This window comes from Microtus pennsylvanicus, chromosome 1 (assembly GCF_037038515.1).
Source record: "Microtus pennsylvanicus isolate mMicPen1 chromosome 1, mMicPen1.hap1, whole genome shotgun sequence".
In the NCBI taxonomy this organism is placed as follows: Eukaryota; Metazoa; Chordata; class Mammalia; order Rodentia; family Cricetidae; genus Microtus; species Microtus pennsylvanicus.
In genome coordinates this window covers 82,543,288-82,557,816 of record NC_134579.1, presented here as the reverse complement: position 1 = coordinate 82,557,816, position 14,529 = coordinate 82,543,288, and the positions used below count along the sequence as shown (strand labels likewise).

General features: G+C 47.6%; 1 protein-coding gene across 6 annotated transcripts in view; it reads left to right on the top strand.

Moving 5' to 3' along the window:
* The window catches only part of Arhgef18 (Rho/Rac guanine nucleotide exchange factor 18), a 109,254-nt gene that overhangs the window by 38,752 nt on the left and 55,973 nt on the right, over positions 1-14,529 (top strand). For 5 of the 6 annotated variants that reach the window (XM_075971204.1, XM_075971205.1, XM_075971202.1 and 2 more), the window contains exon 10: positions 524-665. In XM_075971204.1, coding sequence (XP_075827319.1) covers positions 524-665 — 142 coding nt within the window. Of the gene's footprint in view, positions 1-523; positions 666-4,571; positions 4,683-14,529 lie in introns of those variants that run through there. The other variant, XM_075971207.1, reaches the window with a different exon arrangement.

Genomic DNA, 14,529 nt, shown 5'->3' with positions numbered 1-14,529 from the left:
GACTCACTCACCCCTCCCTAGCACCAAAAAGTACCTTTGACTCAGGAACCCTGGGATGAAAGCCAGGACTGGATGGAGGGAAGTGGAGGGCATTAAAGGACCAGATGTTAAGTGTTTACAGCTCTGAGGGGAAAGGAGCCAAGGAATAAATACCACAATATCACACCCCCACAACAAACCCCACATAAGATGTTTTGGGAGGGAAAAACCCAGGAGGGTGGCTACCTCTGCTCAGGTGAGAAGCAGCAGAAAACTAAGGGGAAGACAAGGCTCATATAGGATTTCTTGAGGGAGGGAGAAGATTTTCAGGGTACAGATTAGTGGGAGTTCAAGTCCAGAGCTTGGGCTTTTTCGCTCCGTAGGGTAGGGGCTGAGTTCAGCCACTAGAGCAGTTGGAGTGTTCTGTGGGTGAAAGCCGGTGGTTGGAGGACCCCAGGAGAGGGGTTCGGCCACTCATTTGCTTCTAGGGGCTTACATCAGGCCATGCAGAAGACATACTGAGAACCATCATTGTCTCATGCAGGGGAAGAGCCCTGCACACCTAAAGGATAAGATTCAGGATGCTCCAGGGAGGCGGGAGTGTGTCAATGGGCACCAGCTGGTGCGAGGAACCTTCGTGGGTCACTCTAACTGTCCTCTGTGTGGCAAACCTTTGCTGAGCTCAGGTGAGTCCAGGCCCATCCATCCACCCAATGGGGGCATCTGTCCTCTTCCTTCCTTTTGTCCCTCCGTTCTTTGGTACATTCCTGGTTCTATTTCATTCTCACCTGTGTGAGCAAGTATTAGCAGCAACCTGGAGAGAAGCAGAGGACCAGTCAGTCACTGACGATGGTGACTAAGCTCCCTGATTCAGCTTTGGCCTTGGGAAAATCCAGCAGGACCTAGACTCAGGTGGGGCATTTATCTGATGTGGTGACCAAATGTCTGGTGTTTACCTGCTGAATTCTCGGAGATGCATTTTGTCATAGTTCTGGGACCTGGATGGCCAAGGTCAAGGTTTCTGGAGGGTGTCAGGTCTCTCCCAGCTTTTGGCGGCTCTACAGCCTGTGGCAGCGTCGTCCTGCAAGGTTCTTCTTGTGTGGACTTTGGGTTCCCAAACTCTCTTTTCTCTTTCTGTTGTACGTGTGTCTGTTCATGTGTGTACACCAAAAGACAACCTTGGCGGTCCTTCCTCGTGTGCCATCCATCTTTGTTTAATGTGGGATGTGTGTACAGGTGCATTCATGGACATATATGCACATGGTGCACGTGCGTGCGGAGGCCAGAAAATCATTCTGGGTATTTCCCCCTATTACTCTCCACTTCATTGTTTGAGACAAGGTCTTCACAGAACCTGGAGCTTGCTGATTCAGCTGCTGCCCGCAAGCTCCAGGGATCTTCCTATCTCTGCCTACTAGAATTATAAGCATTGTGCCCCTCGTGCTTGGCTGGCTTGCTTATTTGTTATTTATTTATTTATTTATTATTTTACATGGGTTCTGGAGGATCGAAGTTAGATCCTTGTGCTTGTAAGGAAAGTATCTTACTGATTGTGTCATCACACCAGCCTCCAACCTCCCTTCTTTTAAAGAGCCATCATCACATTGGAGCAGGAACTCAGCCTAGTCCATTATAAAGCTCCTTGTGTGTTATGACTACATGTGCAAGGGCTTGATCTTTAGTTTAGTCGCACTTTATTTATTTTTATTTTCTGTGTGAATATGTGTGTAGGTACAGAGGTCGGCCCTCTTCTCTCGCCATGTGGGTTCTGGGTTTAGAATGCAGGTCGTTGGGCTTGGTGTCAAGCCTCCTTACTGAGCTGTGGTCTTATTCTGCAATAAAAGGAGGGATGGGGCTATAAAATACGAATTGAAAGGAGACAATTCATGCCACGCCGTGGTAGCGCACACCTTTAATCCCAGCACTTGGGAGGCAGAGGCAGGCGGATCTCTGTGAGTTCAAGGCCAGCCTGGTGTACAAGAGCTAGTTCCAGGACAGGCTTCAAAGCCATAAAGAAACCCTGTATTGAAAAACCAGGAGAGAGAGAGAGAGAGAGAGAGAAAGAGAGAGAGAGAGAGAGAGAGAGAGAGAGAGAGAGAGAGAGAGAGAGAGAGAGAGAAGAGAGAATTCAACTCATAGCATGGAGTTTCCTCCCTCCAAGGGACTGCACAAAACTGCTGGGTTGGGCTGGGCTAGGCTGTACATGTACAAAGCCCTGGACTCCACCTTCAGCATGAGAGGTATAGGCCTGTGATCCCTAAACTTAGGAGGTGAAGGCATGAGGATCAGAAGTTCAACACTGAAGTAGGCTAGATAGTGAGTTCAAAGCCAATCTGAACATATGAGATTATATCATGTGTGTGTGTGTGTGTGTGTGTGTGTGTGTACTCGTGTGTGTGTGTGTGTGTGTTTGTATGCAGTTTGTAGCAAGAATTCAAACTACAGAGTATTTATAAGACTCAGGCAAGTCCAAGGTTCAAACGCAGGACATCAGCATTATTGACCTTTGGGACCAAGTAATTTTCTTCGAACAATGATTCCTGACCCACTAGGCACTAATGGCACCTGCCCAGCCTAATGTTAGGACAAAGTGTCTCCAAACATTGTCAAATGTCTCGAGTTGGTGCTGGGCAGAGTAGCCCCAGGTGAGAACGAGTTCTTTGAGACTACTAGGAATCCCTAGTGTGTACACAGACTTGGAAGTAAGAACAGGCCTGGTGCCTCCCAGGCACCTGAGTGGTAGGCTTTTAGTCATCATCCTGCCCTCCCTCAGCTTTCAAAGTGTCCTTTCGCTAGTTGAAGGACTATGGGTGTTCTGCCTGTGGCTACTCCTATCTACTGTAATGATGACTGAACCCAGGACACATTAGCCAGTATTCTACCACTGAACTACGCCCCAGCTCCTCACTGGGGGATTCTAGGCAGGTACCCTACCACTGAGACACACCTCCAGCCTGGTTTTTAAAACAGAATCTCATTTAGTTATCCAGGTTGCCCTTGAACTCACTCAGTAGCCCAAGAACACCTTGAACTTGCTGTTTTCCTATTTTTAAGTAGGTGTGATGTTGTGGTTTCTTTTTCTTTTTTTTTCCTCTCCTCTCTCCCTCTTCTCTCCCATCCCATGGCCTCCCCCATCTCTCCTTCTCTCTCTTTCTTTCTTTCTTTCTTTCTTTCTTTCTTTCTTTCTTTCTTTCTTTCTTTCTTTCTGAAAGGGTCTCATGTAACCCTGGCTACCCTCAGGTTTCAAACTTGCCGTGTAGGTAAAGATGGCCCAAATTTAGGGACAGCCTTGCTGTGCTGAGCACTTCCATTGTCCCAAACACTTAACTCTTTGAAGAGCATCCTCATCTACCTCTACATCTCTTTCATAGATGAGGAAACTGAGGCTGAAAGAAAATCCCACATTTGTTTGGTTGGCTGGGAGTGGGCACCCATAGTGGTTCATAACCACTCATAACTCTAGATCCAAAGGATCAAACACCTTCTTCTGTCCCCCTCAGGCATCAGGGATACACATGGTGCACGTGTATACATTGAGGAAAACACACCCAAGAAATAAAAACACATATTAAAAACAGTTCTTGCCTAACTCAGAACTAATGCCATTGTTTCACCCCATTGTTTAATTTTTCTACTTTACTTTTTACTTACTCTTATTATTATTTTTTAACTTTGTGTATTTGAGACAGGATGTTCTGTAGCCAAGTCTGTCCTGGAATTCTCTATGTAGCTTTGAACTCCTGATCTTCCTGCTCCCACCTCCTGCATGCTAGGATGACAAATATATGTCACTATGCTCGCTGTGTGCGGTGCAGCAGATGGCTTCCTATACGCTAGGCAAGTACTCTATTGGACTGATCTCCATCCTCAGCCTAGCCAAGGTTACTTATTACCAGTCAGACTACCCCTTCTAACTCCAGCCTTGACACCCTCTCCTATGTGGGGCTGGAAGGCGCTTGTATATAATGGCATATGCGTGTACATGGGCACCTTCCAAGATGTGGGTCCCGGGTGTCAACTCAGGTCATCAGGCTGCTGGCAAGCACCTTTAACCACCAAGCTGTTTCGCTGTCCTCCCATCCCAGCAGGGTTTCTGATATGCTTCTCAGTGTTCAGCAGCTTGTTCGCAGGCATCTTAGGCTTCCTGGGTGAGAGTGTCTGGAGTGTGTGTGTGTGTGTGTGTGTGTGTGTGTGTGTGTGTGTGAGAGAGAGAGAGAGAGAGAGAGAGAGAGAGTTTATTAAAGAAGAAAAAGGTACTCCTAAGCAAGGGACAAGACTGAGGCTCAAAAGCTAGCAGTGATACTCTGAGAAATCTGTTGTACTTTTCACACCCTGTCTACTAGCTTTGGGGATTTTTGTTGTAGCTATTTTTGCTTTCTGCTTTTCTATGTTTGTGCGTGTGCTGTTTATATGTGCCTGCACATGCGTGTACAAGTGTGTATACCTGTAAACATGCATGCTGAGGTTGATGAAAGGATAGACCCAGCTTAGGGCAAAGTCCCAAAGTCCCAGGTGCCTGGAGGCGAAACCTCAGGACGAGTCCCTGCCCCCTTCTGGGCCCCGCCCCCTTGGGCCGGCCTACGCACGCGCAGCTTGATCTCGCACGGCACACCGCTTCCGGCTCCTGGGAGGCCGGGCGGAGGCTGCCGGAGCGACCCAGGAGCCAGAGGAGCAGAGAGCGGCCTGTGAGGGACCCTGCAGAAGTGAGTGGGCCGGGGCGATTTTCGCGGCGCCGGGGACGGGGACCCTTTGTAAACTACTTGCTAGACAACATACTCCCAAAGGTGCCTCTGGGACGTTCACGCCTCCCATGCAAGTCACCTCTTCATACAAGGGGTTTCCAAGTGGAGAATGTGGGGTTCAGTGGTGCAGACGGTACCCAGCCGCCCTGTCCCAGCGCCATGGACGCTGCAGCCACCTTTCCTGGAAAGGAGAGAGAAAAGCCACGGAACTAAATGCAGCTCTTTGCTCCCGGCTTGGGGACACCAGGGCCAGGGTCAAGGGTGGAGTGTCCCCCACAGCAATTCCTTGCACCACTTTAGGCCCTCTGGAAATCTTGACACCCTTGCCTGCGAGCGTTTGGGTGCAAACCGGGCCTGTTTCGCTTCTTGCTTTCTACATTCCTTCCGGGCTGAGAACTCAGCAGGTGCGCTGCAACTTTGATTGCTCGCAGCCAAATTGAGCGTTTTGTTGTTGCTGTCCTTTCCTTATCTTCTCTTTTAATTACCTGTAGCTTGGTGGAAGTAACTTGGCCGGGAGGGGGAAAGTTCCTCCAAGTTTATCACAGAAGCAGCAGTCTCCCTCCGGTTTTTTTTATTATTATTATTATTATTTTGCTCAGTTCTCGGGGCGTTGGGATCTGGGGCTGTGGCGTTCAAGGGCCTTTCCATTTCTTGCTGGGAGCGTACACACAGCTTGACGAGCAAGGGCGATTTGAAATGAAAGAGTTTGTTTTGTTTTGGTTTTTGCAGGTGTCTGAATGAATGATTAACCTTTTAACTGTAAGGAGAGCCGTCTCCGCGTCTCATCAGACCTAGTGGTCTGGTCCCGGTTCTGTCATCTATGTGTGCTATGTAACATCATCAAGTCCCGGTCTCCTCATTAAACTGAGAATAAAGACTAGTCGTGGGTTCAGTGAGGTGACATGTCAAACGGATGTAGCGGAATGTCTGGCATATGGTCGGTGTTCAGTGTTACATAACCTGTGCATATGGACCTGCTTCCAGACCCGGAGGATTGTGTGTGATGTGTGAGCCCGGGTGCAGGAGGTCAGAGGTCAGCTTTGAAGTAGATTCTCCTAACACGTCTATGTGAGTTCTGGGATTTGAACTGAGGTCACCAGGCTTGTACTGCAAATACTTTTGTCCATTATGCCATTTCCCACCCCCAAGCCTAGATTGTAGGTATTGTGAGGCCAGGGGAATTGGGTGTCTTGTTGGTTCAGACTGGATCAGGATTTAGACTTGTCCCTGTTTGTTGCTCCTGTTGGTCCCCAAGCCCTTCTCTGGGGCAGGGACAAGGCCTTCTAAAAGAAGAAAAGAAAAAAGGATTGATCTTGTAAAGAGTAAACATTTGTTTTCTATCATTTATTTTTCTTGTGTTGAGACTTGAACCCAGTTCCTTGCATACTAGGAAAGCTCTAATACTAAGCTCCCCCCCAAGCCTCTTATTTCCATTATTTATCATTATTTCCTGGAGGTCAGAGGACAGCTTTGTGAAGTGGCTTCTGCCTTTCCACCTTCATCAAACTGGCACCATAGGGTCTTACCCCATGCCAGGCTGGCTTTGAACCGCATTTTCTCAAGGGCTGGGCACCCACGGTGTTTCTGTTTTCAGTGCCGCAGGTTAGTGAAATTTAGAGGGTCTGTGATTTCTTAAGTTCACTGGCGAATGGCTCCAGACTTTCTCGGCTGTTCCTTGCATAGCTGGGTGTAATTTGCATTCTTGTCACACAGTAGCAATTTGGCCACTTGCACGGTTTACCCACCCCAGGCACCCTGGCTGTGGTAAGCAGCTGTGCCTCCCTGTGTTTATCTACCACGAGTTTAGCATAGTTTTGATCTCCTATCAAGGTCTCCTTCATTTCTCCCAACCTGGGTCGTGTTTCCATTTCTTCCAGCCCCGTCTGTGACTTTTCAGCAATTTTCACCTCCAGCTGCCTTACATTATTTAAAGCCCCAAATCCTGTCTAAAACCTAGCCCATCTTGTTTCTTTGTTACTTGTTAAGCAAACACTTTCCCTGCTGAAAGGGATCTAGGGCTGACTATCTTGTGGAAAACCCTCTCACCAGGTGCAAGACAGTTCAGGGGTAGCTCTGGAGGGAGCTGGAGGAATTTATTTTTAAGGGAAGAATGCAGCTAGCGAGGGAGGGAAACTTTAAAACACCGTCCTCCCTGTGAGCTGGGGCGTCTGCCTCTGCAGCTGTCTCTCCGTTGCTTGGTCTCTTTCTCATTCAAATCAAGTTGTGAGGAAAGTAAAGCTGGCTTCTCTGCCTTTGGGAGTAAATCAAGTCATCCTGGCAATTAAGAATATAATGCAGTTAGGCTCAACAGGAATGTGGCTCATTTGGTGAGAGCGTGTTTTGAGCACAAAGCCCAGGTTCCAGCCCCAGCACTAAGTAAGCCAGGGCGTGGTGGCGCAAGCCTGTTGGCTGTACAGTGAGTTTGAGGACGTCCTGGGCTCCATGAGACCCAGTCTAGAAAAAGTATTAGTAGCAGATACAACTTGTGTCAAAACCTGGGGTGTGGGGAGGAAGCAATTCTAAAGTTTCTAACAGAACACATTTAAGAAACAGTGTGATGGTTACATTTTCAATATGTCCGTTTGCTTATGGTCAAATGGCAACTTCTGTTACTCTTCTAATGAGACAGCTTCATTGTGACACAAGCCATGTGCCATAAAATTACCTTTAAAAATGTACCACTCTGTGATGTTCATTGTTGTTCTGCAGATGTAGAGCAAAACCATCGAGCCTCCTTGGTTTCTTGCAGTGGTGGGGATGTGACTCTTTGCTATGTGCTACCTGAAGTTTGGGAGAGATGGGGACTTGTGAGCATGGCTCTGTTCTACAGTGGCTGCCTGACAAGTATAGTCTGCAGATTCCATCCTTCTAGCCTGAAGAGAAAGGAGAGAAGGGCAGATGGGAGGATGGAGCGGTTGAGACCCTGCTATACTTCCGGTAGGAATTTAGAGTGCTGTAGTACTTTGGGAAAACTGATCCTGACAGCCTTGAGGTTAGACCTAGAATCAAGTGTCCAGCCCAGAGAAAGGAATATAGAGCTCTATAAAACTACGCCAAGGCTACAGGAAGGGTTAGGTGGGTAAGAGTGCTTGTTGTGTAAGCGTGAGAACCGAGTGCAGATACTAGCACCAAACAAATAGAAGCCAAGAGTGCTCCTGTGTGGGTTCTCTGGGAACAGGGTGGGGTCTCTGAGTTCGAGGCCAGCTGGTTCTTTGAGGTGACTTCAAGGCCTACAAGAGCTACCTAGTGAGACCCCGTATCGAACAAAAAACTAGGTACACACCCCTAACCCCAGTGATGTGGTGGGAGTGGAGATAAGAGTTGGACTTGCTGGCTCCCGGTGCAGTCCTAGGTTTAGAGAGAGACTCTGACTCAAGAGCAGGACGCCCAACCTGCTGCTTAAGCCTTCACTCATGGACCTGCACACACCTAGGGTAGTCTTTGATTTCTGCTGGGACCACATCCCGAGAAACCATCAGAAGTTGGAAATGCATTTAAAGTTGGGCCCGTTCCTCACAAATACTGCATGTTTTATTGAGTATGTGGATCCTTGTTTCTAATTGTTATATATATATATATATATATATATATATATATATATATATATATATATATATATAATCTAGATGAGAAACTAGAAAGGGGCCTGTGAGATGGGGGAGGCAACAAAACACATAAGATAATGAAAGTGAGAGGGAAAATATTGAGGGTGGAAGGGTTTATTGGGGAAGGCAGGATGGAGATTTATCTACCAAAATTAACTATGAGAGTATCATAAAGAAACCTGTTCCTTTTAAAGCTTTTAACTGTTTGTATTAATGTGTGGGGTGGGTTGTATATTTGTATATGTAGTGTGTGGGCATGTGTGGAGGGTCAGCAGATGATAACTTGGGGAAATTGGTTATCTCCTTCTACCGTGTTAGTCCTGGGGATTGAACTCGGGTTGCCAGGTTTGGCAGCAAGTGCCTTTACCCTCCGAGCCATCTCTCCCACCCAATAAGATAATTTTAAATAAGTAAAGCCTGGTCTGGTGGTACAGGTGCACCATTCCAACTACTTGAGAAGCTGAAGCAGGAGGATCATAAGTTCAAAGCCTCCCTAGACTACAGGTTGAATTTGAGGTCACCTTGGGCAACCTACTGAGACTCTGTCTTGAAATAAAAAGTAAAAACAGTTCTGCTGTGGTTGTAGGTCAGTGGTACCGTGACTGCCTTATGGTCATGAGGACCTAGAGTCCTAGGACCACCAAAAGAAAAAATACATTGTAATACAGTCTAACTAGCACATGGTTTAGTTTCTCTTTTAATGTTTTGTTCATTTAGTTGGGGGAGGGCACATGTCTGCCATGGCACTCAAGCAGAGGTCAGAGGACAACTCTGTGAAGTCTGTTATCTCCTTCCATCACGTAGGTCCCAGGAATCAAAGCTAGGTCATCGGGTTTGTACCGCAAGCACCTTTATCTACCAAGCCCCGTACTATAGTTTCTATTGCATGGATGCATGCTACTTTTGTACAGTCATAAAGTCAAGAAATCATAAGACAAACAGTTGTAAGCCAGGGTCCATCTGTGCACAGACACCCCCTAGGATTGCTCATAAAAGCCCAGGAATGGAGATAAACCCAGATGTCCATGCTGATCTGATGGGTAAATAGCATGTAGCCCATCCACACGGTGAAATATTACTCAGCAATGAAAAGAAAGCTCTGATACATAAGTGAACTTGAAGCGTCCAGAGTAAGCATTTCCCACAGACACCGTGAGTTTGTGGTTGCCAGTGTCTAGGGGACTGACAACGAAGTAAGCTGTAGGTGTCCTTGGTGCGATGAAAACATTTTAAAACTGCTGGCGAGTGGGACGGCAGGATGGGTCATTAGATAAAGGTGCTTGAGGCCCAGGACTCTGGAGGGAGGAAAGAGTCAACTCTTTCCTGTTGTCCTCTGGCCTCCACTTGCATACGGTGGCACACGCACGAATATGTCAAGTGTAAAATTGAAGGCAATTAGTGAATTCAAGACTGAATGTATTAGAAGAAAAGGAACTGGAAACACAGTGCTCGTGTGTGTGTGTGTGTGTGTGTGTGTGTGTGTGTGTGTGTGAAGATCAGGTGTCAGCCTCACATTGTTTGAGGGTCCCTCTTTTGCTGTGGCATAAAGCTAGTTGGCTGTGAGCTACCCCGGATCCTGTGTGCCGCCTCCCACCTCACTGCAGGAGTGCCAGGATGACAAATGTGCATTCTTGGGTTCAGCTTTACTTGGGGATCTAAACTGAGATCCTCACCCTCGGACATGCCGCACTTTGCCCTCTGAGCCATCTCCCCAGCCTTACACTGGTCTGGAGCTCACCGAGTAGGCTAGCTCGGCTAGACAGTGCACCCTAGGGAACCCCCGAGTCTTAGCCTCCCTAGTGCCAGGATTACAAACATGTGCTGCCACACCCAGATTTTTTTGTGTGAATTCTAAACAAACTCAGGTCCTCATGCTTGTTGGGCAAACACTTTACCCACTGAGCCGTCTCCCCAGCCCCCATGGGATGAAGTATTAACAGTTTTCAGCTACACGCATTTATTTGTGATATGCACACATGCACTGCCCTAGTGTGTGTGTGGAAGTCAAGAGACAGCCTACAGGAAGTTCTTTCCTTCTACCATGTGAGTTCGAGGGATCAAACTGGGCAGCAAGTGCCTTTACCCACTGAGGCATTTTGCTGGCCCTGGGACAGAATTTTAAGGAAGAGTTTGAAACTGAAAGCCTTAAGGTAAAGGAATGGCAACGATTTGGAGAGCTCTAAAGAAGCTCGCATGAGCTAGACAACTCAGCATAGGACTGCCCTCACTCTGGAGACTGAAGCCGAAAATGCTGAGTTCAGGACCAACCTAGGCTAAAGACTGAATCCCTGTGCCCCAAGGGAAAAAGTTACAAAGCCTGCCCATGGTGGCAAGGGTTAAAGCAGAGATGTGGGATACTACCTACATGGTATAGCCCTGGTGGGACATGGCCAGCAAGCTCCAGGAACCTTCCTGTCTCCAGCACCGGAGTCATAGCCTGACTTTAAAATCAGTGCTGGGGATTCAGTGGAGCCTTCTCCCCACTCCGAAACCTTCTGCTTCTAACCACTCCTAGTTATTACATAAGGAGGTTTTCACCATGTACAGTGCTTTCCCAGCGTTTTGAAGTTCAGGTGGTAGAGCTAGACCCCCCTTAATCCAGAGAAGGAAGAATGAAGGTGTCAGACTCCTTAGAACATTTTTGAACCTGAGCTCTGGAGATAATTTCCTGTAAAGAATAAATGGGTGAGGGCCATTAGGTGGCTCAGCAGGTAAAGGTATGTAATGCTAAGCCTGACAGTGGTACGTGTATCCCCCACCCAACAAACCAGTGTAAGAGGATGTGTAAGTGAGGCCACTGTGTTCACACACACACACACACACACACACACACACACACACACATATATGACCTCAATGCGTGGGAGGTAAAGGCAGAAGGATCAGGAGTTCAAGGTATCTTCAGCTTCATCCTGGTTCAAGGGCCATCCTGTGCTGTATGAGAACCTGCCTCAAAAAATAAACATATGTTGCAGTCTGTCAAATACTGTCCCTGCTCTTTATAGCTCTTCCGGCCCCCATGTGTTCAGTGGTCACCTTAAAGTGGCTGGGAAAAAACTCAGTGGTTAAAGAGTTTGATCATCTTCAGACCCAGAATCCACATAAAAGCAAGATTGGCGGCACACCTGTGATTCTGGCCTCCGGAGGCAGGGTTAGGGGATCCCTAGAGCAAGATGGCTGGTGACAATAGCCGTACTGTGAGCCCTGGACTTGACTGAGAGATTCTGCCTTGATGAATAATATGGAAGAGCGATTGAGTATGATTCCGAGCATCAACCCCCGGCCTCCAAGTGCTTGTTCACAGGGGCATGCACACATACACATATATATGTCCCCACACATATAGAAAGCATGCATATACATAACACACCCCCATACACACATGTAAAAATGGAAACAGAAAACAACCAAATATCACCATTACCAAATATAAAAATCAACCAAACATAGTGTCCCCAGTCCATTCATAGACTGAGGCAAGATCACTTGGGTAGCACAAGACCCTATTTCTTTTTTTTTTTTTTTTTGGTTTTTCGAGACAGGGTTTCTCTGTGGCTTTGGAGCCTGTCCTGGAACTAGCTCTGTAGACCAGGCTGGTCTCGAACTCACAGAGATCCGCCTGCCTCTGCCTCCCGAGTGCTGGGATTAAAGGCGTGCGCCACCATCGCCCGGCTGACCCTATTTCTTTAGAGACAAAAGTGGGAGGAAGAAAATACCCTTTCCACCAACCCCCCTGTCATAGCCAGCTTGCAGCCTGACCTTGATACACAGGATATGTTGAAATATATTCAAGCTCACGCCATTGTAGTTGTAAAAGGAATACTAATGAAGGCCTTTGCAAGGTTCTGGAATTTTCCTGCTTGCTCTAAGAACTGGCTGCCGACTTACATTTAAAATGTTTTTTATTGTATTTTTTATTTATTTTGTATGGGGAGCTTGTGTGGAGGTCACATGGCAACTTGAGTCAGTTCTCTACTTCCGCTTTATGGTCCTGAACTTCATGATCAGACTCGAGCATTTTCCCTCAAGATGACAGCTTCCCTGAGTTCTCTACTTCCGCTTTATGGTCCTGAACTTCACTCACTGAGCCACCTTGCCACCCCCTGCTGACTTATATGAGTAGTTTATAGCTGGCTTATTTTTTTTTTAATTAGAAGCCTCTTTTAAGTTTTTTAATATCTGGGGCTACAGAGATGTCTCAGCAGTCAAGAGCACTGACTGCTCTTCCAGAGGACCATGGTTCAATTCCCAGCACCCACATAGCAGCTCACTACTGTCTGTAACTCCAGTTCCAGAGAATCTGGCATCCTCATACAGACATGCAAGCAAAACACCAATACATATGAAATAAAAATAAAGATTTTAAAATGAATATTTATGCATATGAGTATTTTACTTGCATGTGTGTCTATGCACATTTATGCCTGGTGCTGTGGAGGTCAGAAGAGGGCGTTGGCTATCTTGGAACTTGAGTTACAGACAGTTGTGAGCCTCCATGTGGCTACGGGCAATTGAACCCAGAACCTCTGCAAGAGCAACCAGTGCTCTTAGCTTCCGAACCATTATAGCTGGCCTCCTTAGACTTGTAGAAAAGTTAGGATGCTCAGAGACCGAAATGCCTGTTTCCTGTTTGTGAGTTTAGCAGTCTGGATGGAACTCAGTGATGATGCCCACAGTTAATCCCCTCTACACTTCCTTCCTTGTAATCCCTTCTGCTGTCAAGCAGAATAATGGGTGTGCCCTTGCCCCACGGTGATCCCTTCCTGATACTTTTTTTTATGGTGATGATGATGGAAAATTGACCCTCCCTCCAGAAGCTAACTAGATACTGAAGAAGGACCAGCAAACTGCTTCTGCAACCACCCAGCTAGTATCTACATGGTCTAGTCAGTCAAGAGTATGGACAGGGGAGGGGCTCTTGAAGTCTCCACCCCTAGCTGAGAACTTACTGTCAATTGGTGGCTGCCAGGGGAAGGAGAGTTGGTGTTCTTCAGGGATGTAGTCCCTAGAAGTCCAGTCACCCGGGTATATAGGTACATACTAGCAACAGGAAGTTGGGAGGGGGAAGTGGCTGTGGGGATAGAAGAGTTGGAATAGAGGAAAAGGGAAATGAGGTGGAATTGCTCAGAGAATAATTAGGAAAAAGAGCCAGGTAATAAATGTTTTAGACTGAGGACACAGCATCCATTGCAGCCACTCCAAAGCAGCTGCAGATTATATTATTATACACACTGAGTGGGTGTGGCCTTGTTCCAATTAAAAGGTTATTAAAATTCAAGTGTCTGATCCATGGATCATAGTTTGTCAGCACTGTGGTGAGGGTGAGTAGGGGAGGGGCCGCGTTTGTGCACACACATGTGCAAAAGCACTTGCTGGTACTCACACGTCCACACACACAAATGCGCGCCTAGAGTTCAATGTCAAGTGTCCTTCTCAGTCGCTCTCCACTTCTGCTGAGTCCTGGTCTTTTCACTGAACCTGGAGCTCACGGATTTGACTAGATTGGCTGGCAGAAAGTCCTCAGGATCTCTGCCTGCCTGTCTCCCTAAAGCTGGAGTTACAGGTGCACACTCCCACCCACAACCTGGCTTTTACATGTGCGCTGGCATCCAGACTGTGGTCCTCAAGCTTGTGCCATGGGCGCTGGCATCCAGACCGTGGTCCTCAAGCTTGTGCCATGGGCGCTGGCATCCAGACCGTGGTCCTCAAGCTTGTGCCATGGGCGCTGGCATCCAGACCGTGGTCCTCAAGCTTGTGCCAAGGGCGCTGGCATCCAGACCATGGTCCTCAAGCTTGTGCCATGGGCGCTGGCATCCAGACCGTGGTCCTCAAGCTTGTGCCGTGGGCACCTGGCATCCAGACCGAGGTCCTCAAGCTTGCGCCACAAGCACTTTACTGCCCCAGCCATTTCTCTGGCCCCTGGATCTGGCCTTTCTACAGTTCTGTCTCGAGGCTGTATGGCTTTGTAAGTGTGGTGAAAGCCCCAGGTTAGGAGATGGGGCGACTGGAACCTGCAGGTCGCAGAAGCTGAGTGATGTATAGGTCCACCCTTTCTTCCAGGGATCCTTTGCCTGCTACGGTGCATGTACCTAGGGCATGGGTTATAAAGAGTTCAGGTACTTCCAAGTTATTTATTTATGGGGGGGCATGCGTGGAGGTCAAAGGGCAACTTCGGAGCATTCTCTACTTCCACCGCGTCAATC